Source organism: Mobula hypostoma, chromosome 6, assembly GCF_963921235.1.
Source record: "Mobula hypostoma chromosome 6, sMobHyp1.1, whole genome shotgun sequence".
Classification (NCBI taxonomy): Eukaryota; Metazoa; Chordata; class Chondrichthyes; order Myliobatiformes; family Myliobatidae; genus Mobula; species Mobula hypostoma.
Genome location: NC_086102.1, coordinates 161,858,280 through 161,884,650, shown reverse-complemented (window position 1 = coordinate 161,884,650; position 26,371 = coordinate 161,858,280). Strand labels below are relative to the sequence as shown.

Below are 26,371 nucleotides of genomic sequence, written 5' to 3'. Positions count from 1 at the left end.
GAGAACAAACTGTGCAAATGCAAATGTAAATAAATAGCAATAAATAATGAGAATAGGAGATAGAGAGTCCTTGATAGTGAGATCATTGCTTGTGGGAACATTTCAATGATAGTGCAAGTGAAGTTGAGTGTAGTTATCTCCATTTATTCAAGAGCCTGATGATTGAGGTGTAGCAACTGTTCTTGAACCTAATGGTGTGAGTCCTGAGGCACTTGCCTTCTACCTGATGGCAGCAGCGAGAAGAGAGCATGACCTGGGTGGCGGAGATTTCTGATGATGGATGCTGTTTTTGTACAACAATGTGTTCAATGTAGATGTGTTCAATGGTTGGGAGGGTTTTACCCATGTTGTATTGGGCTATATTCGCTACTCTTTGTAGGATTTTCTGTTCGGAAACCCTGGTGTTCCCATACCAGGTTGTGATACAGCCAGACAATATATTCTGTACTATACATCCAAAGATGTCAGTGTTTCAGATGTCATGCCAGATCTCCACATAATATAATTTTCTTGAGGACGCTGGCAACCACTAAAGAAGTAGACAGTAGTATAACTAATAATTTAATCAAAAGGTAGGCACAAGTGAATTATAAACATTTTGAGTAGAAAGCATATAAAATCTAGATATTAGTGAGCAACCGATACCAAGAAGAAATGTTAATAGATCTACAAACATCAGATTAAATCAATAAATCAATTACCCAGTCAGTAAACTAATTTTGTAGTCAAAGTTATGATTAATAACTTCATATTATAGTGAATGCATCCAGAAGTTGGTGAGGATTATAAGTTTAGTAAGGAAGTTAGCTCAGACTACATCATTGAATCAATAAATTACTCGGAGAAACAGAATTTTTAAACTAATACTTCCATCCCTATTCTGGTATGGACGTAAGTGACAGTTGAGAAGCAAGAAAACAAGGGTGTAAAGAAGTTTAAATGATGCAAAGGGGTCTGGAGTAAGAAATGGACGGGGTGCCTCTGGAGAGGAGCAGGGGACTGCACTTTGGGGCAAGTTGAAGGTCAGATTTTTAGTTGAATTGCAGCCAAAGTAAGGATTTCATTTACATATAAGGCTGTTCTAGAAAAGTATTTTTCTTTTTCCCTTTCACTCTCCAAATCTTTTTAAAAACTACCGGAGTATTTTGATTACTTCTGATATATCCTTCTTTGGCTCAGTTTCACTTATTTTTGACAATGATCCTATGTAGAAGCTGTGTTCTGTTAAAGTGTCTTTCTCTGAGCTTGAACTTTTCACCACGTTTAGTAATTATTTCAATGAGAGTTATATATCGAAATTTGTAGATGCGGCATACGTTAGGAGTAGTGCAAAAGGAAGGAGAAGAAAGCAAAGGTATCACAGATATTAAACATTGGATTTGTGGGAGTTGTTCTCATTGGATGAAAGAAACATAACTCAGTGTTTTGGTTGATGGGAGTGTGGGGAGAGTAGGTGCTAGATAGTTAGTATGGACTTGGTGGGCCGAAGGATCTGTTTCTATGCTCTGTGTCTCAATCACAAAATAGTGAGAAATGAGAGCAACACACATCAAAGTTGCTGGTGAATGCAGCAGGCCAAGCAGCATCTGTAGGAAGAGGTGTAGTCGACGTTTCAGGCCGAGACCCTTCGTCAGGACTAATTGAAGGAAGAGTGAGTAAGGGATTTGAAAGTTGGAGGGGGAAGGGGAGATCCAAAATGATAGGAGAAGACAGGAGGGGGAGGGATGGAGCCAAGAGCTGGACAGGTGATAGGCAAAAGGGATACGAGAGGATCATGGGACAGGAGGTCCGGGAAGAAATACAAGGGGTGGGGACCCAGAGAATGGGCAAGGGGTACATTCAGAGGGACAGAGGGAGAAAAAGGAGAGTGAGAGAAAGAATGTGTGTATAAAAATAAGTAACAGATGGGGTACGAGGGGGAGGTGGGGCATTAGCGGAAGTTAGAGAAGTCGGTGTTCATGCCATCAGGTTGGAGGCTACCCAGATGGAATATAAGGTGTTGTTCCTCCAACCTGAGTGTGGCTTCATCTTTACAGTAGAGGAGGCCGTGGATAGAAATGAGAGTCTCTGATAGCAGTTGTTGTTTTGAGAGTCCAAGTTCAATGACCATTTAAAACACCCGATGTCTGTTTCTGGCTAAGAAGGTGTTTATAATCTTTTTTTGAAAAGGCTTCGAACCAAAAACGTAGAAGGAAAAGGCAGCGTAGTCTAAGTATTGGAGCCTGGGTTGCTCAGTAAGGAAAATAAGAAGCAGGTTTTCATGAAGAAGATTGCTGACCTCCATTATTCTCCCTCTTTCAAGACAGAGATGAATCAATAGTTAATACTGATGTTTTTATGAGCAAATTAAAGCTACGATGGGTAAATGATTCAGATGAGCTGTAATTAATTAGCGGAGCAGATGTGAGCCTTGAAACTAGCTTTTGTTTTTTTTGTGATTCTCTGCATCCTATATGGAATGTGGTTTGGATGGTGACCGTACATAGATGTTTAAACTTGCTGTTTTTTGGAGCAGCATGCACATGCATTGTTAATGTTATAGAGACAATATACATATCTCATGTTACTTTTATTTTTCAATAATGATTTGGTGGGAGGGGGAGAGCTCCACCCTCTGACTTAAAAATGCAAATTGAAGTTTCACGTTGGTATGGAAATGGCTGAATTCCTTTTTCTGACATCGACCTAATGAAGTAATCTTAGAGAAAAGTTAGTATGTTAATGGCCTTGTTGTTTTATCTAAATTAACCAAGACCACAATATTCAGTAATCATAGGAAGATCAGTTAGAAACTACAGTTTAGTTACAGTTTGGCTGTAAGTAAACTCAGAACTGTAATTTTTCCTTTATGGAGAAGGGAATGGTATTCTATAGCTTCTTCTGCTCTGCCATCTGATTTCTGAATGGACATTGAACCCATGAACACTACCTCACTATTTTCCTATTTTCTGTTTTTGTACTACTTATTTTAATTTAATTATTTAATATACATTTATTCATTCAGTTTTTTTCTATATTTTTCTATGTGGACTGCTGCTGCAAAGTTAACTTATTTCACGACATGTGCCGGTGATATCAAACCTGATTCTGAAGTTGTGAAGCACTTGATAAAGAGAAGGGAATGTGAAATATGAACAGGAATGTTTACATTGTGTTAAAAAAGGATGTACTTAGTATGAGAACATTGAGTTGTACGCTGTGTTTTACTGCTCCTCTTTGTGTTACAAAATCTGTCAGTGGTACCTGTGCGCAATTGTGAAGTGAACAGGAATAGATTTTTGAAAAGAGGTTAGTGCAGTGAACACCTGTAATGAAGTATGCAGAACAGGGAGATAGTAATGTAATTTGTCTTGTCACTGGCCTCTTGATTTGAGGTGGTATGTTGAAGGTTGTTGGGGGAACGATCAAGAAGTTGAGGAGAAGCTAGGGCGTGTGTGTTTGGCTTAGGGTGATAAAATGGTGAAAAGACTTATCACTAACTGGTTGTTCACAGCACACGTGCATTTCCCGCAATTGAACATGACACAGCGAATGAACAGGAACCGGGTCTGCAAGAGATAAGTGTTAGAAAGAGAGATAGAGTTCTCAGTAGGAAACCACATATGCCCAATTCCTTTAGGGACTAGTTGTCCAGATTGAAATTTGGGTTGAATATTTGTGAAGTCAGCTTTTCCGTATGCACTGAGCTGCCAGTAGTCGTGGAGGGGTCTATGCCTAGAAATTTTGATGCATTTTGCCCTTTACATGTTATTCCTGAAAACATTAGCAATTTTTTTTGTGTACAGTGCATGAAAATAATGCATGTATCCAGTCAGAATAATTTATATTTCCAGTAAATGCACTTTAGTAACAACATACAAATTTTTATTGAACAGTGCAATGTTCAGCAATAATTGATGTAGATGAAGATGCCTATTCGGAAATAATTTGCAGTTGGAATTTTCATTGATAAATTACCAAACACAATCAAGTTCGATAGGTGCTTCCATTTATTCTGGCTTTGTGGCTGATGAGTTCACTTCATGTAGATGTGCTTTTGCTCTTGGGTAAATGAAATATTCTTTAGAATTAGAACTATAATGCTGGCGCTTGCATTATTAATAGTTTGAAAGGTTTATAATATTTTGTTAAGCCTCTGCATTCTCATGCATTTAAAATAATCTGACCATTTGGATTAGAGAAATTACAGTTGTTCACTTGCTGATGACATTTTAAGGAAAGTGTTCCTCCTCTCTAAAGGAGACATTTATTAGTAATTCCCCCCCCCCCTTAAGGCCTCTTTGTTTCTAAATATTCTCTATTTAATTGAATATTGTGCATAAAACTATACAGCACAGGTACAGAGCTTTCAGCCAGCAATGTCTGTGCTGACCACAGTGCCAATTTACACTCTTCCCATTCACCTGCACATGGTCCCTATTCCCGTCTCCCCTGACAGTTCATGTGCCTAACTAGCAAGTTTTCAGATGTCTCAAAAATTGGCAGAGTTTTGGATGGTGAGGAAAACATGATACCTTAAACCTTTTATGAGAATTTCATCCTGGAGGGTGGGGAAGGCTCTGATTATCTGCCCCTCATTATTTTATATACCTTTATCAGTTATTCCCTTGGCCTTTTATGCTCCAGGGAAAACAATTAAGGTTTGGCCAACCTCCTTATTTTCTTATACAATGCATTCTGGTTAAATTGGGACACATTGGGACCAGTACATTTTGACCCAATAAGTGGCTACCTCAGTTAGACAAAGATTCATGGAAATAGTTCAAGTCAAGTCAAGTCGCTTTTATTGTCATTTCAACCATAACTGCTGGTATAGTACACAGTAAAAACGAAACAACATTCCTCCAGACACCAAAAAAGGCAAACTGCTGTTCAAGTGAGTAAATAAAATATTTACTTTAAATTAATTTTAATAAAATACAGAAGACATTAGAGAACTATCAATACCACTACAATGCTATGAAACTGTACTAGTCCCTAATAGAGATTAATGGTGGAATTCATCCAGTCTGCACTACCGTGTTCTTTTGATTGACTGTTAATGAACAAAATCAGTACAGACACCTAGTGTAGATAATAGACTGCCTTCATACAATTTTTGATAATTGCATCATCCAACTCTTCATTTTCATTATAATATACTAAGTGATTGTCGATACCTTCAAATTCTTTGTAGTTCCTAACTCGTTGAAGTAGTTAAATGATTTTATTTTCACAACATTTCTGGCACCTCCAAGCCTGAATGCTTGAAACTGTAGTGAGCAAAACAGTTCGGAATTGTCTTTCTGCTTATTTCTCACCAGCTATCAGAGTCAAAAATCACTGCTTTTTGAACACAAGCACACTATTTCGAAAGCATTTGCTCTAATTATGGTGTAGTTTCTAACAGCCACGCAATGTACACGTTAGACGCTAGTTAGAAACTGCTTGGCAACAGTCACCTGCCCCATTTAAGCAGCATTGTGTCCCAAAAAAGCAAAGGGAATCCCAGCTATTTTCTCAATTAATTTTTGTTCTTTAAGAATAAAATTGTCCCAAATAAGTAGCTGCCCCAATTAATCGATAGCCCAATTCACTGTACTCTCTAATCCAGGCAACATCCTGGTAAACCACATTTGCACTCTTTCTACATCCTTCCTCTAATGTGTCAGCTAGAACTGCACAAACTATTTCAAGTCAAGTCACTTTTTATTGTCATTTCAACCATAACTGCTGGTACAGTACACAGTAAAATCGAGACGACGTTTTTCAGGACCATGGTGCTACATGAAACAATACAAAAACTACACTGAACTACGTAAAACAACACAAAAACTACACTAGACTACAGACCTACCCAGGACTGCATAAAGTGCTCAAAACAGTGCAGACATTACAATAAATAATAAACAAGTCAATAGGCACAGTGGAGGGCAGTAGGTTGGTGTCAGTCCAGGCTTTGGGTATTGAGGAGTCTGATGGCTTGGGGGAAGAAACTGTTACACAGTCTGGTCGTGAGAGCCTGAATGCTTTGGTGCCTTTTGCCAGATGGCAGGAGGGAGAAGAGTTTTTATATGAGGTGTGCGCGGGGTCCTTCATAATGCTGTTTGCTTTGCGGATGCAGCATGTGGTGCAAATGTCTGTAATGGCAGGAAGAGAGACCCCGGTGATCTTCTCAGCTGACCTCACTATCTGCTGCAGGGTCTTGCAATCCGAGATGGTGCAATTTCCGAACCAGGCCGTGATGCGGCTGCTCAGGATGCTCTCAATACAAACTCTGTAGAATGTGGTGAGGATGGGGGGGTGGGAGATGGACTTTTCTCAGCCTTTGCAGAAAGTATCCCTCAAAATCTTCTCCAATAATTTCTTTACCAATGATGTAAAGCTTACCAGACTACAGTTTCCTGGTTTGTCTCTGTTGCCCTACAGTCAAAAGTCTTGGGTACATTTATACAGCTAGGGTGCCCGAGACTTTTGCACAGTACTGTATTTGTCAGTGTGGAGTGAAGAGCGAGTTTATAATCTGGCGAGAGTAAAGAATACTGAGAATGGCGAGGGCGATGCGCTGCAGGAGAGGTGGGGGACGGGTGACAGAGAAGGAGTGCTGGGCGGAGGGTAGCGTGGATGCAGATACCAGCCCTGAGACACAAGGCAAGGTCATGTGATTCCAAACAATTGATCATTACAGAAAGTCTCTCTGGTGCTTCCTGCTCCCTCCCCTCTCTCTTCCTTTTTCCCCCAACCATGATTCCCATCTCCCAGCTCTCTTCCCAATCTCAGTCCACAATAGAGACCCATATTAGAATCAGGTTTAATCATCACGCACATATAACATGAAATCTGTTTTTTTTTATATGGCAACAGTACAGTGCAGTATATAAAATTACTGTAGTACTGTGCAAAAGTCTTAGGCACAGTACTGTACGTAAACAAAGGGGCAACATTGGCTCTCCTCAAGTCCTCTGGGACCTTGCTTATGGCTAATGGGGATACAAAGCTCTCTGACAAGGCTCCGGCAATCACCTGTCTTGCCCTTCTCAGTAACCTCGGACAGGGTCCATTAGGCTGTGGGTACTTAACTACCTTAATCCTTGTTATGAACATGCCCTAGAATTACAGCATATCCTTCTCCAATTTCACCATCCTTCATGTCCTATCCTGGGGTGAATACTGACGCACAGTGCTCCTTTAGTATGTCACCCAGTTCCTCTGGCTTTGGGCATAAATTCCCTCTTTCCTTGAGTGGTCCTACCCTTTTGCTAGCTACCCCTTTATTGTATGTATAAAATACCTTGGGATTTTCCTTAGTCATACTTGCCTAGGACATTCCATCCTCCTGACTCCCTGTTTGAGCTCTTTCCTCCTTTGTTTATATTCTCCAAGGGCCCTGGAAGATTTCAGCTTCCTAAACCGTTCTATATCAACATCTCTTGTCATCTAAGGTTTCTGAACGTTGCCATTTTGTCTTTCTTCCACACAGGAATGTTCTGGTCCTGAATTCTGAGCAGCAGTCCTTGGAAAGACTCCCACATTTTGGATATGTATTCGCCCTCTAACAGCCACTCCCCATCTACACACCCCTAATGCTGCTGTAATTAGCTTTCCCCCCAATTTTGCACTTACTCCAAGGTCCAGAAGGCATCTTTTTGAAATATACTTCTCCAAAACGCTTAATCTTTTCTGTGCACGTTTAATAGAGGCTTTGTGTGATGCACTAACAAACTAACTTGTTTTTTCATGTCATTGTCTTTTAAAAAGTGGCATGTTACAGCAATACACATGCATAGATTGAGCATGCTTGCTACACTGCTTATAAACTACTTGCATGAGTGTGCCATAGACTCCTGTGCTCTTGTGTAATTACTTTGATCTCAACTTCATATTCCTGCCCAATTCACATAACTCCCGATAGAGCAAAAATCTATTTCATTGACTTAATTACAACTTCATTCCTTTTTCTGAATTATGATTAATTGGTGATGTCTTTGCAATGGGAAGACTAGATTATTTATGGCAATCTTATTGAATTTACATTTTTAAAAAGATCAATTTGATCAGAAATAGAAGAACAGTAACCCAAAGCAGCATTTATTGCAGAGAATTAGTGGAAGCAGAGTAGAATCTATCGTAAGGAATATTAAACTTTCATATCTATAAGTTAATGGAAAACTGAGTGGGTTGCTACAGTGGACCCCAACAAGAGAAATGGATAAATCAGTGTGAAATAATGGGGCAGAATTTGCGTGGAAAGTGGAACGGCCTTTCCTCTAACTATAAACAACTTCAGGATTACTACATTAATGAAAAACTCTTGGGTGCAGCCAGATTTTGTTGTTTTCTTCTGAATTTGGACTCTTCCAGAGAGGGTGTATGAAATTCCCACCCCATCAAAAATGTTAATTTTACAGTTGTTTTTCTTATATATAGTGCTTCTCAATCTAGGGAACAAGTGCCCCTACAGTACTTCAAAAGGATTGTTTGGGCAGGAACGGATGTCTTCCTGTCTATAAGAATGATGGGCTAGAAGAATGGTAGCTGAAGAGAAGATTCTGGAATGGTCCCAGAAGACTGAAAATTGCAAATGTCACGCCACTTTTTAAGAAGAGAGGGAGGTAGAAGAAAGCAAATTATAGGCCAGTTAGTTTGACCTCAAGTGGTTGGGAAGATGTTGAAGTCCATTATTAAGGTTTAGGTTTCGGAGTACTTGGAGGCACATGATAAAATAGGCCAAAATCAGCATAGTTTCTTTAAGGGAAAATCTTGCTTGACAAATCTGTTGGAATTCTTTGAGGAAATAACAAACAGGATAGACAAAAGAGAGTCAGGAGATGTTGTTTACTTGGATTTTTAGAAGTCCTTTGACAAGGTGCCACACATGAGGCATTACACGAAAGATAGTAGCATAAATAGAAGATTGGCTGACTGGCAGGAGGCAAAGAGTGGGAATAAAGGGGTGTCTTCTTTCTTTTCAAATCTTTTTATTGTTATATTATACAGGAAAAATAACATGCATACATAGAAGTAACAACACTTACAATGCCTCAAAGAAAACATCTTAAAGATTGAAAAAAATTTGTGATGACAAAAAAAACCTACTAAGCAGAAAAGTGAGAGAAAAAAGAAGAGAACCCATTAGGTGTACAACCCCGGAGCCATGCGTCACACAAAAAGCTTCTAAAAATAAACAGCAAACCGCCAGCAAGAAAAGGGAATATACAAAAAAATTTACAGTTAGATTATGGAAAAATTATATCAATTAACTCAAATGATAATAACAAGCAAATGAGCCCCATCTTTTCTCAAAGTCAAATAAAGGTTCAAATGTTCGACTTCTAATTTTCTCCAAACTAAGACATAGCATCACTTGAGAGAACCATTGTGACAAAGTGGGAGCCAATGTATCCTTCCACTTCAACAAAATGGCCCTCCTAGCTATCAATGTAACAAATGCAATAACATGTTGGTCAGACACAGAAATACCATGAATATTTTGAGGAATTATTCCAAAAAGCACAGTTAATTTATTAGGTTGTAAATTAATTTTAAGTGCTTTAGAAATTGTTGAAAAAAAATGACTTCCAGAACTGTTCCAATATAGAACAAGACCAAAACATATGTGTCAGTGTAGCTATCTCAGATTTACATCTATCTCAATGACTATCAACATTAGAAAAGATTTTAGAAAGTCTCTCCTTTGTCAAATGATAACGATGTACAATTTAAAATTGAATCAATGAATGGCTAGCACAAATTGAAGAAGAGTTAACCAACTTCAATATCTGCATCCAATCCTCCGTCGTAAAAGTCAAATTAAGTTCCTTTTCCCAATCCTGTTTTATCTTAGATAAAGGACGCTTATCCCATTGTAATAATAAATTATAAATTCTTCCAATAGAACCCTTTGTCGAAGGGTTCATACTCATAATAGTATCTAACAGGTCAGCCTCCAATATGTAAGGAAAATTACTTAAATATTTTGGTAAAAAATGTCTAACTTGAAGGTATTCCAGAAAGTGTGAGTATGAAAGAGAATATTTATCAATTAATTGTTCGAAAGACATCAATCTATCTTCTTTAAAGAAATCTAAAAAAGAATTAATACCTTTATTTTTCCAAAGTAAAAAAATTGGATCACTCAAAGAAGGCTTAAAAAAGTAATTTCGGTAAATTAAACTACAAGGTTTAAATTTTTTAAGATTAAAAAAATTGCGAAATTGGAGCCAAATTTGTAAAGAATACTTAATCACAGGATATAGGTTTAAATTAACAACTTTAACTAATTGCATAGGTAAAGGAGCTCCCAATAACGAGGTTAAATAAAACTGTTTTACAACTTTCAGTTCCAGGTCTACCCAAATTGGCCGATCACTCTTATCAACCCAGTATAACCAAAAAGACATATATTGCACATTAACAGCCCAATAATACATTCTTAGATTAGGCAAAGCAAGACCTCCATCCTTTTTCAATTTTTGTAAATGACATTTACTAATTCTTGGTCTTTTATTATTCCAAATAAAAGATAAAATAATAGAATCAATCTGATCAAAAAACTTGCTGTCAAAAAGACAGGAATATTCTGAAATAAATATAAAAATTTCAGTAATGTCATCATTTTAACTATATGAATATGACCAACAAGTGAAAATGTAAGTGGACTCCATCTACTAAATAAATACTTCATAGGGTCTACTAAGGGAACAAAATTGGCTTTATAAAGATCCTTTATTTTTTAGTAATTATAATACCTAGATATCTAAAAGAGTCTGTAACTTTAAAAGGAGTATTATCATATATCGAGACAGAATCATTTAAAGGAAACAATTCACTTTTATTAAAATTTATTTTATATCCTGAAAAACCTCCAAATTCATTAAATAATTTTAGCAAGGCAGGAATGGATTCATCAGGGTTAGATATATAAACCAATAAATCATCGGCGTAAAGAGAGACCTTATGCATGGTCTCATTCACAAAAATCCCTTGGATATTTTTAGCCTCATGAAGAGCAATAGCAAGGGGTTCTAATATTAAATTAAACAACAAAGGACTTAATGGACAGCCTTGCCTTGTCCCCTGTGAAAACTGAAAAAAAGGAGACCTACAATTGTTAGTGACAACAGTAACAGTAGGGGCTTTATATATCATTTTAATCCAATTATTAAAATTAGCACCAAAGCCAAATTTCTCTAAAACATTGAATAAATATTTCCATTCGACTTGGTCGAATGCTTTTTCAGCATCCAAAGATACAACACATTGTGGAGTTTTAAAAGAGGACGAATATATAATGTTAAATAGTCTCCGAACATTTGAAAAAGAATAGTGACCCTTTATAAAGCCGGGGGCGGGGGGGGGGGGCGGTGGTATCTTTTCTGGTTAGCTTCCAGTGGCTAGCAGTGTTCTGCTGGGGTCTGTGTTGGGACAGTTTATTTTCATGTTATGTGCCGATGATTTGGATGACGGAATTTTGTGGCCAAATTTGCAGGCGATACAAAGATAGGTGGTGGATCAGCAAGTGCTGAGGAAGCAGGGAGTCTGCAGAAGGACTTTTACAGATTGGGGTGTAACTCTCGCTTCGCCTCGCAGCTTAATATAGGGGATGATAACCCCTAGCCCGGCCAAACTTAAGAAATCTTGTTTGGGTGGATGCTGTGTGATGTGTCCCCTGTTACAAATCAGTACCTTGAAATAACAAACAATGTTGTTGTTGTTTGTCCTTCGTAGTCGAAGATGACCATGGTTTCAAAGTCAAATGGGAGATTGGTGGCTGTGGGTCCGGAGGTGACTGATGAGGCCAATCCGGGCCCTGAAGACTCGCCCACATGTGGGATACAAGTGGGTGGGTGCTGTCGTGGCAGTGGATGCTACTCGGGCCTTGCGCACAGCACGCTTTCGTTGCACCTCGATGATGCGCCTGACTTCAGCTGCACGGGCTCCTGTGGTGATCTTGCTGCACCAAGCTGGACGGTCGAGGGCAAGCGTCTCCCACGTGTTGATGTCGACACCCAGGCCTTTGAGGGACGCTTTGAGGCAGTCTTTGTAACGTTTCTTCTGCCCCCCGACTGAGCGCTTGCCCTGACACAGTTCTCCGTATAGCAGCTGCTTAGGCAATCGGCTGTCTGGCATTCTGACCACATGTCCAGCCCACCTGGCTTGGGCTTTTAGCAGGAGGGTGTAGACGCTGCAGAGCCCAGCTCGTTCCAGGATTTCCGTGTCGGGGACTTTGTCCTGCCACCTGATGTGGAGGAGTCTGCGGAGACAGCTCAGGTGAAAGTGGTTGAGCTGTTTGGCGTGTCTGCTGTAGACACTACAGCAGACATTACAACAAACAATATACAATATGCGATTAAACAATTAAGCTTTATAACTCTTACTTTGACTATATTGTTAGTAGAGAAACGAAATAAAAGAAAGAAAAGGGCCCAATTTTATTAACAGTCTATGTGCAAAGTTGGAGCTCACTCATAGGCCGATTGTTCACCGTTGACCTCCTCAGATCATCGCTGCCCTTTGGATCCTTGCTCCGAGTCCACCCCATCCTGCGGTCTACCAAATCTCTCCATTTGCGTCTTCTCTCTTCATATCTATCTCCTTCCCCCTCCCCCTATTCCCAAAATCCCGCAAAATCAACTTCCAGATTCACAGGACAGAGCAATAAAATCCTGATTGGCTAACATACATCCTACAGTCCTGTTATCTCCAGCCATAATACAAACATTGCTGCTACAGAGAAACTGTTATTTCAACAGTGAACATTACAGAGAAGCCACTTCATTAGACTTAGCAGTGAAACGTTACAGAGAAGCCTTTATAGCGCGTTATAGGAGGAATGAGCAAAGAAGTGGCAGATGGAGTAAAGTATAGAGAAGTGTACGATCATGCACTTTGGTAGATGGAATAAAGGCATAGACTATTTTCTAAAGGGGAGAAAATTCAAATATCTGAGGTGCAAAGGGACTTGGGAGTTCTCATCCTGGATTCCCTAAAGGTTAACTTATAGGTTGAGTCGGTGGTGAGGAAGGCAAATGCAATATCAGCATTCATTTGAAGAGGACTAGAATATAAAAACAAGGATGTAATGCTGAAGTTTTATAAGGCGTTGGTGAGATCGCACTTGGAGTCTTGTGAGCAATTTTGGCCCACTTGTCTAAGAAAAGATGTGCTGGCACTGGAGAGGGTCTGGAAGAGGTTCACAAGAATGATTCCAGGAATGAAAGGGGTAACAATGGGGAGTGTTTGATGGCTCTGTCTGTTCTTGCTGGAATTTAGAAGAGTGAGAGGGGATCTCATTGAATCCTGTTGAGTATTGAAAGGCCTATATAGAGTGGATGTGGAGGATATTTTCAAAAGTGGGTGAGTATAGGACCAGTGGCCACAACCTCAGAATAGAGGGATATCATTTTGAACAGAGATGATGAGGAATTTCTTTAGGCAGGTAGCTGCCATGGACAGCTATGGAGGCAAAATCATTCAGTATATTTAAAGCAGAGGTTGATAGGTTCTTGGTTAGTTGGTGTAAATGGTTACAGAGTGAAGCCAGGAGAACGTAGTTGAGAGAGATAATGGATCTGCCATGATATAATGGCAGAGCAGACTTGATGGGCCTTTCCTGCTCTTATGTCTTATGGTACTGAGGGTATGAGTCAGAATGTTATGTCGCAGCTTTATAAAACTCCGATTAGTCTGCATTTGCAATAATGAATCCAAGTTTGGTCACCCCATTATAGGAAGGATATGGAGGACTTGGAGAGGGTGCAGAAGAGGTTTACCAGGATGTTGCTGAGATTTTAAGACATTTGCTATGGGAAAAGGTTGGACATCTTTGGATTGAATGGTGGAGGCTGAGGGGAGACCTGATAGAGGTTTATAAGATGATAGGAGTTAGATGGTTGGTACCTTTTTCCCTTGGGGCAGAGGGCATGCATTTAAGGTGAAAGGGGGTAAGTTCAAAGATGTGAGGGACATTTTTTTGTTTTTTTACACAGAGAGGTGCTTGGAATGGGGTAGTTGTGAACACAAATATTATAGAGATGTTTAAGAAGTTCCTAGATAGACATGTGAATGTTCAGGGAATTGATGGATTTGGATATTGTATAGGCAGAAAGAATTAGTTTAGTTAGGCAATTAGTTACTAGTTTATTAGTCTGACGCAATATCTGGGCCGAAAGGCATGTTCCTGAACTGTACTCTTCCATTTCCTTTAGAATATTCTTGAATAGAAACACAGTTCATCTTCTGCAGATTCTCTACAATATGCTGTGCTTAGAATGAATGAGTGTCCACCCACCATCTCTCCTGGTGTTGTCCCCGAGATAAGAAACCACACCAAGATTTCCAGGTAGTTCAGCCAAAACGCTTCCAACAACTCTTGGTGTGGAATTTGCATGTTGTCCTTTTGACTCTGTGAGTTTCCCCCAGAGGCCCACATCCCAAAGATGAGCTAGTTGTCAGGTAAACTGGTAACTACAAATTACTCCTAGTCTAGGTGGTTGACAGGGAAATAAGTGGGGGAATGGGATTGATGAGGTTGCTGTGAATGCTGACAGAGAATTAATGGGCCAGACACCTCTTGTGTCATAATGTTTGTGAGCTCATTGGGCTCAACATACCATTTTACTAATGAGAGAATATTACTCTTTATCATGAGTGACATTCAAAATTTGTAAGCGTTACATGCCACAATCAGTGAAATGCATGATAACTGCAACAGAAACAGACAGTCAGCTATTTGTAACTGACCTTATCTCCATTTTCAAGGTCTGCAGCATTTATTTTTTGTTATGATAGCAGCTATTGATGTAATTGCTGAGTTTGCACATTGATTGCAATTACTTTCCAAACTGTATACATGTCAACATCATAGGTCTTTCGATGTTGTCTTGGTACAAGTATTGCACCATATGTTGAGCGATGGGATTCAAAAAGTTGAACTATATTTGATCGAGTTTTGAATATGCATCCTTTGCTTCATTCTTCTGGCTGCAAATACATTTTCTGTTGTGATCAAGTGGAGTGAACAGTGACTACCTGATAGCCTATTGTCGAAGACTTCTTAACTTTTTCCAAATTACTCTGATATTCAAAAGAAGGTATTCAAAAGAACGGAACAAAAAATTATGGAAGATATATGTTCATTTTAATTAAAGTAAAGAAAAGAAAGCCCCCAGTGGCGTAGCGGCATCCGCACCAGACTTTGATGCGAGTGGTCACGGGTTTGAATCTGGCTGCCTCCTTGTACACTTCACGTCCGTGCTGGTTTGAGCATCAAGCTAGCAACTCAGCCTTGTAAAAAAAAAAGCCAACAAATGCTAAAGAAATGGCAGGTTGCCTCCAAAACGCCACAAGCCGCAGAAAGCAATAGCAACAAAGAAAAAGAAACAGGGCATATCTACAGAAATTAGCGCCTATGGCAAGCACTAAAATTGCGCCCTGTCCAAATATCTGACACCCATCTTTTAGATAACTTTACCATAATATCAGCTCAAAAATACGAGTCAAGCTCGTTAATCTTTTAATTAACAAATTATGGCACTACATGAAAATTATAACTGCACCTTCCTTGCTTTCACTGATGCAAATTGGTCTATGGTGTGATCAAAGTCAGTTTTTTTCAGTTTCTTCTCTTTCTACACTCAGCAGAGCAAGATCATAGAGTCTGCCTTGACCCACGGAGGCTGTCAAATACAAAAGTATTAGTTTTAACTTGCTGAATGATCTCTCACAGCTAGTGATGGAAACTGCGATGGTTAGCATTATCTGAATAGCAATGCGAAGATTGGGGAAGACGCTCTCATCTCCATACTGAACAATAAATTCAAGAAACTCTTCAGGTCTTGATATTTTCATGTTGACCCACCTTGATAGCAACATTCTGCAATCCAAAATTTCTTCATATAGCTGCTGTCCATCAACATCAGAGCTGTACAAGTCGCCCAAATTTTCTCACTTCTTCTTTGGGTCATTACTGTTGACGCCATAACACAGTCCCTCGACATCGAGAAGGAACCCAAACTTGGCAACAGTGTCGTGCAAACGAGCGAACCTTTCATCCATTTCTCTGTGAAAATGGTCGAGTGTTTCCTTCATGACTCTTTCCATTTCCTCCTTAGCTGTTAACCCAGCGTCTCTTTGAGTTCTCATCAACCATGTTTCTTTCGTCTCTGACGTCTTTCAACTTCAATGTTCCATTCTTGACAGAGACCGACTCCTTCTTCGAGTGACTCACTGACCAATACTTCTCCTTCATCATAAAAATGATCTTGGAGGGCTTTCAAATCCAGGGCAGCATCATGGAAGTTCATGCTAGGATCCCGCAGCCTCTTTTGAATATGGTCAATGCGAATGAGTACTTTGTTCCAAAATTCTAGCAAAATCAGAAAATCGTAACTCAACATGCGGTTGTACAGCTGCCTTGCATCACTTCTTGTTTCACTGGTCTTGTTTTCATTGTCTATCATGTCCTGGAGAACTTGAAGTATCTCCTCAGGGTACTTGTTGACGGGCTTCACTGCTTCTGTCCTTGCACTCCACCTGGTTTCGGACTCTGACTTAACAACCACAAGCACAGTGTTTTTGAGTTTTTCCCAGCACTGTGTTGAACGAGAGAAAAACACGTAGAGGGCTTCGATGGTTCTAAAAAACGTGACCATCATTGTATCCTGCTTGGCTGCATGTGCACCCACCAAGTTGAGTGAATGATTGTAGCAATTCACAAACACTGCCAGGTTGTTTTTCTCACTTATTCTTTGATGAACACCACTTCTGTGTCCAGCCATCACAGCAGCGTTGTCATAGCACTGTGAGCGACAATCTTGTAGCTCCATTTCGTCCTCCTCTAGCTGTTTCAAGATGTCTTCAGCTAAGCTCTCAGCATCCTTCTGCCTTGTCTGGATAAAACCAAGGAAAGACTCTCTAACACGGATTGTTTTCCTTTCAAAATCAACTTCCACATACCTCACTACTTCTGAGATCTGCTCACGGTGTGCCTGATCAGGAGTCAAGTCGAACACGAAACATAGTACTTGGTTTTACGAATACTTCTCAGTAAATTCTGGCGAACATTGGATGCCATCATGTGGATGAATTCATTCTGAACACCCGGTGAAATATAAGACGTGGATCCAGGATGACTTTCCAAATGAGTGAGGTGTTCTTTTATGACAGGGTCAAAGGTGGCCAGTAGTTTCAGTAAGCCAAGGAAATCTCCCACATTGGAGTCATCGTCTAGCTGAAGTGACTCCCTGTGTCCTCGCAAAGCCAGATTCTGAGTCGCAAGGAATTTTATGCAGTGAAGGATTCCCGTCAAGCTATCACCACTTCTCTTTTCCTTCTCAATCTGTGAGTGAAGTACCGCATCAATAACTCCTCTGTTTCCAGCTAAGTTTCTTTCCATCTCTTTCCACTGTGTGAAGCATTCCCAATGATTCTTGGCATTTTCATGAACACTAATCCTTTCAGGTGCTTTCCACCGGTTGAATCCACTTTCCTCCTCCAATGAGGATTGGTGGTCTAACCGGGAACAGAGAAGACAACAGATACAAAATGCAGACTTTTTAGAAGGGGATTAGACTAGCCATGAGCTGGTCACTTCCTCACCATGACCATTTCCCAGTTTCCTCTTGAACCAAGTTTTGTTCATTGAGCGGTTATTTGTTGGTTGGAAAGGCCCCTCACTGTTCTGGAAATACTTCGAACCCAGCTTTATTATTTTTGTTCTCAACTCGTCAGGCAGAATTGCTTTTCCAGTATCCTTGTCGAACTTCAGAAGTCCAATGTCATGCTGTTCAATCACTTCTGGTTTGACAGTTCGAGGCTCTTTGACACCATCCAGTTCACTAGGTTCAGTGTCGTCAGGTTCAATCTCATCAGGTAAAATCTCGTCAATGAACTCAACATCACCACCACCATCGTCTTCCCTCCTGTCATGTCCACGTTCTCTGTGACAGCCTCACTCTTAATCTCGTCATATTCAGATTTATCTGACTTGACTTCCTCCTTGGCTTGTGACGCATTTGTACTTGATCCACCTTCGGATTCTAAGAAACTTGTAGCAGGTGCAGGCAACTCCATGGAACATGTTGAACTACTTGGTCCGGGCTTTTCAAAGAAGGGCATGAAGAACTTGCTCGTCTTCTTGTCTTCCTCCTCCTCCAACTTTCGTCTCCTCCGTCCTTCAGCTCCACTTTCCTTCTTCGTGAAGAAACGTTTCATGGTCATCTTACACAATGCTCTGAAATAAAGCCATCCTAGTGCTTCTCACCTATGATAATCAAAGACTGATCATACATCTGAAGAAAATTCTTTTTTCACTATCCGAGGATGGCTTGTCTGACTTTAATAGAAACTGCTCAGTGGTGCCCCTCCCCCACCTTCAAGTGGTGCCCAGGGCATGTACCATACATGCCATATCTTAGATACGCCACTGAACGAAACATTACTTGCCTTTTCTGTGTATGGAGTTTCTTTAGACACATTAGACAGGGCTGGCATGAAGTGCAGAGATTAGTGAGCCTAAGTTCCGAGCCAGAAAACAACTTCCATGTGAAGTTGTCTTTTGAAAATGATGGCAAAAGATTGACACTTTGCAAACCAGTAATGAAAAGCCAGATTTGGATGTTTTTAGGACTACAGTGTATATTGGTAGACATTTAGCAATACAATATTTGGTAATTGATATCATTGCATGCTTCCAAATATTTCTTGACCAATCCATTCCCATGTGGTGGATTGGTGAATCCATCCTCAAATGAACTGACTGTTCTGCAATTGTTACATCTTCACTCTCATCTCCAAGATAGCCTGTCCCCCTTTCCCAAGTGGTAATCCCTCAACTAAACTCATTCCTCTCCCAGCCCCCACCACCACATGGGTGAGCTCTTGGACAGTTAAAATGGAGCAAGTTTTGTTTTCTTTGAATTCCGATCATCTTTCAGTGATGTCATTGCGGATTAAAGTCTGCCCCCTCATTAGCAACACGGTAACAAGCTCAACGCATTACAGTACAGGCAACTCGGGTTCAATTCGTGCCACTGCCTGTAAGGAGTTTGCATGTTCTCCTCCTGACGGCATGGGTTTCCTCCAGGTGCTCTGGTTTCCTCCCACAGTCCAAAGATGTACGAGTCGGTAGGTTAACTGGTCCATGATTAGGCTCGGATTAAATCAGGGGATTGCTGGGCGGCGTGGTACAAAGGGCTGGAAGGGCCCATTCCGTGCTGTATCTCAATTAATAAATGAATGAGGATTGTGAACTGTCAGTGGAGGACTGGGGGATATAGTGGTGCTGTGGTGGAGGTGGTGTTGTTAAAATATGAATAAAATGCAGTTATTTCTGATTCTATTTGTACCTTTCTTTAGTGGGAATAAAAAATTTCCCTGTCACATATACCACTTCCTTTGACTCCTTTTTTTTTATGTATCTGCAAGTAATAAAGCCAGTGAATACAACTGATGGTGTTATTGACAAATCCCTGAATTCAATTTTAGGTGCTTTCTCATCTAAATTGCTTTATCCTAGAGTAACTGTTTTTGTCACAACTTACAGGATGGTGACAATTGGGAAATCATCGAAGGATTAAAAATTGGACAAACCAATGTCCAGAAACCAGATAAACATGAAGGCTTTATGTTGAAAAGAAGAAAATGGCCCCTGAAAGGTTGGCATAAGGTAAGTTTCACAGAAGGGCGCTCTCAGACAAGATCAGTTGGTTGGTTATTGCTGCCCTAGGAAGCAAACTAGCCTAAAGGTTAACCAGATTTTTGCAGTGTTACTGACATCCCTGATTGCAAATGATAGACAGGGAGTGCTAGATATGCTCAGCAGTGGAGGGAGAGAGACAGTTAACACGTCAGTTGGATGACTTTTTCCTCAGACCTCAGACAGGTTAGAAATCAACTCTGCTTTAAGTTGCAGGAAAGAGACAGAGGTGGGGAGGCAAAGGAGAATGCACAATCAAAACAAGTAGAGACTGAATGAAGGAAAGAGTGTGATGAAAGTGTACTTAACCACAGCCGATCAGTCTGGAAGAAATGTAAATAGGAGATACTTGAAAACGAAAGAAATATAAAAAATATTAGAACAGTAAGATAAAAAAAACTGCATGTGCTAGAAGTAGTGCTTAAAAATGAGGCATGCTGGAATTACTCAGCAGGTTAGACAACTTCATTAGAGAAAGTTCGAACTGCATGTTACTAAACTTCTGTCAGAACTGCTGAAAGCTTATTTTGATCCTAATAAAAACTTCTAAAACTGGTTATGTGACGTTTTAAATGCGTTGCTAAATCTTGAGGACTGTAATGTGCCAAAATGAAGATGAGTTGCCGTTGCTTGAGATGGATATTTAGACCTGACAGACTGAGCAAGTCCGTATATTTATCCATTAATCAAAATTTATCTTGTTACAGCGTTTCTTTGTCCTTGAAAGTGGAATGCTGAAATATTCTAAGACACCAATTGACGTGAGTATCAATTGAAAGCAATCTCAGCAATAAATAAAACAAAAACTGTGAATGCTGGGGATCTGAAATAAAATCAGAAAGTTTTAACATACAGCAGGTCTGGCAGCAGCTGTGGGGGGAGAAAAAGACACAGTTAACATTACAAGCCCAAGATCCTGTATCTGAACATCTGACAGAGTGCAGGACCTGAAACATCAACTCATTATCTGTTCTTTTTTCAACTGTAAACCTTTACTGTATAGTTAACCATTCAGATTTACATTGAAACTTTTATGAAAACATTTCAAGTTCAAGTTTACTATCATTTCACTATACATATCTGCAAACAAATGAAACAATATTCCTCTGGACCATGGTGCATCATGTATCACACACAGTAACTCAAACAAACAAATGTGTGTGTGTGTGTGTGTGTGTGTGTGTGTGTATCTCTCTCTCTCTCTCTCTCTCTCTCTCTCACACACACACACACACACACACACACATACATTTTCACTGCTGAACCATGGGATGTTTACAATGACAAATTCTTGTCTTATTTTGGTGGATCATTAGCATAGTACTTCTCCATTTCCAAAGCACCATTAACTAGAAGGAAGGAATTGAGGAATATTTCAGTGGAGTAAGGGAAATTACAGTGGTATGACAGGCGAGTTGGTCACAGTAAATTGGAAGGAGCTGCTGGCAGGGATGTCAGCAGAGCAGCAATGCCATGCATTTCTGGGAAAAATGAGGAAGGTGCAGGACATGTGTATTCCAAAAATGAAGAAATACTCAAATAGTAAAATAGTACAAAGCTATGTAAAAGCAAAAGAAAGAGCATACAACAAAGCAAAAATTAGTAGGAAGATAGAGGATTAGAAAGTTTTTAAAACCTACAGAGAGCAACTAAAAAATCATTAAAAAGGAAAAGATGAAATATGAAAGCAAGCTAGCAAATAATATCAGTGGATAGTAAATCTTTTTTCAAGTATGTTAAAAATAAAAGCGAAATGAGAGTGGATATAGGACCGCTAGAAAATGAGGCAGGAGAAATAATAACGGGGGACAAGGAGATGGCTCCTGAACTAAATGAGTATTTTGCATCAGTCTTCGCTGTGGAAGACACTGCCAGTATGCCTGCTGTTGTAGTGTGTGAAGTGGGTGCAGTTACTGGTACAAGAGAGAAGGTGCTCAAAAAGTTGATAGACCTAAGTAAGTCACCTGGACCAGAGGAACTGCACCCTAGGATTCTGAAAGAGGTATCGTTAGAGATTGTAGTGGCGTTAGAAATGATCTTCCAAAAATCATTGGATTCTGGCATGGTGCCAGAGGACGGGAAAATTGCAAACATTACTCTTTAAGAAAGAATGAGGGCAGCAGAAAGGAAGTTATAGACCAGTTAGCCTGACCTCAGTGGTTGGGAAGATGTTAGAGTCAGTTGTTAAAGATGAAGTGATGAGTGCTTGGTGACACAGGACAAGATAGGACAAAGTCAGCATGGTTTCCTTCAGGGAAAATCCTGCCTAATGAACCTGTTGGAACTCTTTGAAGAGATTACAAGTAGGATAGATAAAGGGGATGCAGTGGATGTTGTGTATTTGGACTTTCTGAAAGCCCTTGACAAGGTGCCACACATGAGGCTGCTTACCAAGTTAAGTGCCTTTGGTAATACAGGAAAGCTACTAACATGGTTAGAGCATTGGCTGATTGGTAGGAGGCAAAAAGTGGGAATAGAAGGATCCTTTTCTGGTTGGCTGCCAGTGTTCTGCAGGGGTCGGTGTTGACTGTATATAAATGATTTAGATGATGAAATAGATGGGTTTGTTGCCACATTTGCAGATGATACAAAGATTGGTGGAGGGGCAGGTAGTGTTGAGGAAACAGGTAGGATGCAGAGGGACTTAGACAGATTAGGAGAATGGGCAAGAAAGTGGCAAATGAAATACAATGTTGGAAGATGCATGGTCGTGCACTTTGGTAGTAGAAATAAATGTGCGGACTATTTTCTAAGTGGGGAGAAAATCCAGGAACCTGCGATGTAGAGGGACTTGGGAGTCCTTTTGCAGTACACCCTGAAGGTTAACTTGCAGATTGAGTTGGTGGTGAGGAAGGCAAATGCCTTGTTAGCGTTCATTTCAAGAGGTCTAGAATACAAGAGCAAGGATGTGATGCCAGGCTTTATAAGGCACTGGTGAGGCCTCACTTTGAGTATTATGAACAGCTTTGGGCCCCTCATCTTAGAAAAGATGTGCTGGCATTGGAGAGGGTCCAGAGGAGGTTCACAAGCTTGATTCCAGGAATGAAAGGGTTATCATACGAGGAATATTTGATTGCTCTCTGGGTCTGTACTCACTGGAATTCAGAAGGATGAGGGGAGATCTCATTGAAACCTTTCAAATTTGAAAGGCCTATACCAAGTAGATATGGAAGAGATGCTTCCCATGGTGGGATAGTCTGGGACAAGAGGGCACAGCCTCAGGATAGAGGGGCACCCTTTCAAAACAGAGGTGCAGAGAAGTTTCTTTAGCCATAGGGTGGTGAATTTATGGAACTTGTTGCTACATGCAGCTGTGGAGGCCAAGTCATTGGGTGTATTTAAGGCAGAGATTGGTAGGTTCTTGATTGGACATGATATCAAAGGTTACAGGGAGAAGGCTGGGAACTGGGGTTGAGGAGGAGAAAAAAAAGATCAGCCGTGATTGAATGGTGGAGCAGTCTCGATGGGCCAAATGGCTTAATTCTGCTCCTGTGTCTTATGGTGTTATTATGGAGAAGAGAAATCCAGATGTTGATCATGTCTCTTTGGGTATATATGCACGGCAGAGAGGGGAAAAGCAAATAATGTGTTTATGTTACAAAATAAGATGGAAATAAGGTCTTAGGGAAACTGCCAAGGTTTTCTTTGTAGTTGTAGTAAACTTCAATCTTTTTAAAGAAAACTAGGACATATAGTATGCATTTGTGTGCATGAATAAGTTCCATGAAGAACAAATGTTCTTTTTAAGTAGAAGGAACTCTAAAAGGAAGAAAGGGATTGGATTTACCTTTAATCAAAAAGCTGCACTAAAGCAGTGTTGAAAGGGAATAATTGAGGTCCCACTCCTGGAAGGAGATGATAGTAAAACCTTCACCGAAGGTTAAATGTCAGCTCATTTTAGGAAGTCACTTAACAGAGACTGATCTGCTGAATATTTCGAGTAGCCTTTTCTGAGTACACTGGAGAGGTTTAGGAGGTTGAACAGAATTGGCTGAGGAACCCTTCAAAGATAGCTTCCTGGTATATGAAATGGAACAACATTACAATAGAATGGAAGGTTACCAATACAATCAGATAACAAGCACAGAGTAATTCAGGTAGATATATCTGTGCTCCGTACCCTGACAGGTGGAAATTTTTAAAGATTAAGATGAAGAATCGCACAAGTCCCCATGAGATTAATTAGGGGTCTGGTTGATGAGTGTGTCTGTAACGATTCAGCTCAATTTCCTACAGGCTTCACTCTCATCCCCAGAGAGTAATGTTAATGAACTTGGTCATTATACTTTACTCTGTGCTCCTACATTGTAAACATTTCAAGAAATAGTGGCATGTTTTTGCATATTTTCTGTTGCTTAATTTTAATTTTATTCCAACAAAAGGTTATGAAACACGGGTGAAAATATTATAGAAACTGTATATGGAAATTAAGTGGATAATATTATTTGCAAGTATGTTATCTCATAATATGACAAATATAATTTAGATATATTGGGAGAATTCACTATTAGCTTCTGGCACCAAAGGTGCAATTTTATTTCAGCAGGACATTATACTTTGCTTCTGAATTTAGTTTCATTTGTCCTTAATGAAACCAGATTTAGGAACTGTGTGCCTCATGCAGTGTGTACTTAATGGCATAATTCCCACTGTGATCTGACACTATTTAGTATCATAACTTGTATATCATCTATAATAGGAATCATCCTTTCATTGCGTCAGAGTTTCAGGTCACCACCTTTCATTGTGGAACTGATACCAGGAAATGTTAAAGACTTCTTTTTCAGACAAGATATGATTGCAGGTATTAAGCAGGCTTCCATAGTAAAATGAGGGAATTTGCTGGAATTTTCTACAGTATGTATTCATATTCAGTTGCTCTACATTCGCATTTGTTTTAGATCCTCAAGTTTTTTTTACTAGCCAACATCTTGTACTTCGTTCACTTTTCAATATTGTCTGTTAGATTCAGAAAGGCAAACTTCACGGAAGTATTGATGTTGGGTTGAGTGTCATGTCAATCAAAAAGAAAACACAGCGGATAGACCTAGACACAGAAGAACACATATATCATCTAAAGGTTTGTAGATGCAGAATGTAAGTAAACCTGCTTATCATTTAAAAGTATGCAGATACAGAAAGCGAAGAAAACTTGACAGAGTGTAGATTTATGAAAGGAACACTTACACTTTTTTCTACGTGCAGGTAAAATCTCAGGAAGTGTTTGACGCTTGGGTAACAAAATTGCGTCATCATCGTTTGTACCGTCAGAATGAAATTGTGCGCTCACCCAGGGATGCCAATTTTCATGTCTTCCCTGCATCACCAAAACCTGATCTCTCACCAGCTCTAACTACTGCTGTATTAGATGTAAAGGTATGTAACATCTGGGTTGATTTTATTTTCCATAAAATGTGAAATAAAGTTATTAGTTCAATTTAGATGTAACTATTTTGTGTAGCTTCAGCTGTGAAGCTTGTGAGAAATTGTTTCCCACTTGTTCAGATAAGATGAAGCTGATATCAGTATGTGTATCAGATCTGAATGGTGCCCATAACAACCTACTTACATTGTACTTGATTGTTTGCATAATTTTACTTGTCATTCCTTATTTTCAGTTATTATTTTTAATTTGCCCTACACATTAACTAAATCTCAGCACTGATCTGTTTTGAGGCACCTTTACAATTAAATTTTACATCTGATTGTTAAACAAGTATAATTTGGAAGGAATTGCCACTTAATTTTAAATAAACAGCTTTCTTTTCTATTCATGTAAATCTGAATCAGTTAATAAGAAATTTTGTTTTACACTCTGCAGCATTTATAAATAAATGTATCTGACAAACAGATACAGAAAGCTATTAGAAGGATAAATTATTTGAACATAAGATTTCTGTTTAGATGTTTATGCAGTTTTTGGAAACAAAATGTTTTTAATATACCACCTACTTTTCAAAATAAAAGATTGTTGGTGAGGTAAATTAAATAGTTTTTTAACCATAAGAGACAATGGCAGGGACTTAAGTTTTATTTACCAGATATTTTGTTTTTAAATCAAAAGTAGTTTTATATGCAGTATAAGATTTGCCAATGTCTATTGACAGCAACATTATCAAAATAGTGATATAATTTTCCATAGGCACAAATTAGTCGAGTGGAGAAATGGCCATCTTGTATTACAGAAGATGACAACAGCATGTATTTATAACTGGAACACTTCAAAACTAGGAAAACATGTAGCCTGGGTAGTTGATGGGTGGGTTGAGTTGTTCTCCAATCACAAGTGAACAGCACACTGATGATGTCTCCTCGTGTGGTGTCGTAACGTTTGCAAGTGGATTGCCAAGGACATAACAGCTCGCCCAACCACTTCTAAACTAGATAAGATAAAATTTATAAATGTAGTTTAATGTAACCTATGTGGAATTTAATTGCTGTAGACTTAACAATCAGCAGTTTAATTTTGGCTTCTCTCCAACTCCAAAGCCTCTCATCTCTACTTTGCAGTGAGGTAATTTGTGGATTTTTCTATCGGTATCACTTGTTAGTACCTGGATTAAACATTGATGCCTGTGAACACTGACAGTTATTAGAACCTCAGGCCTGATCCTACATTCACCCAACATCTGCATTTGAACTTGCTAAGCAATTGTAATTAAAAGCAGGAACCCTGGCCAGGTTTTTTTTTTGCCT

At 39.5% G+C, this 26,371-nt stretch overlaps 1 protein-coding gene across 4 annotated transcripts in view; it reads left to right on the top strand.

Annotated features, from left to right (window-relative positions):
• osbpl6 (oxysterol binding protein-like 6) overlaps positions 1 to 26,371 on the top strand; it is a 161,699-nt gene that overhangs the window by 60,155 nt on the left and 75,173 nt on the right. For all 4 annotated transcript variants that reach the window (XM_063052095.1, XM_063052094.1, XM_063052096.1 and 1 more), the window contains exons 3-6: positions 19,523 to 19,645; positions 20,383 to 20,436; positions 24,642 to 24,755; positions 24,881 to 25,051. In XM_063052095.1, coding sequence (XP_062908165.1) covers positions 19,523 to 19,645; positions 20,383 to 20,436; positions 24,642 to 24,755; positions 24,881 to 25,051 — 462 coding nt within the window. The remainder of the gene's footprint in view (positions 1 to 19,522; positions 19,646 to 20,382; positions 20,437 to 24,641; positions 24,756 to 24,880; positions 25,052 to 26,371) is intronic.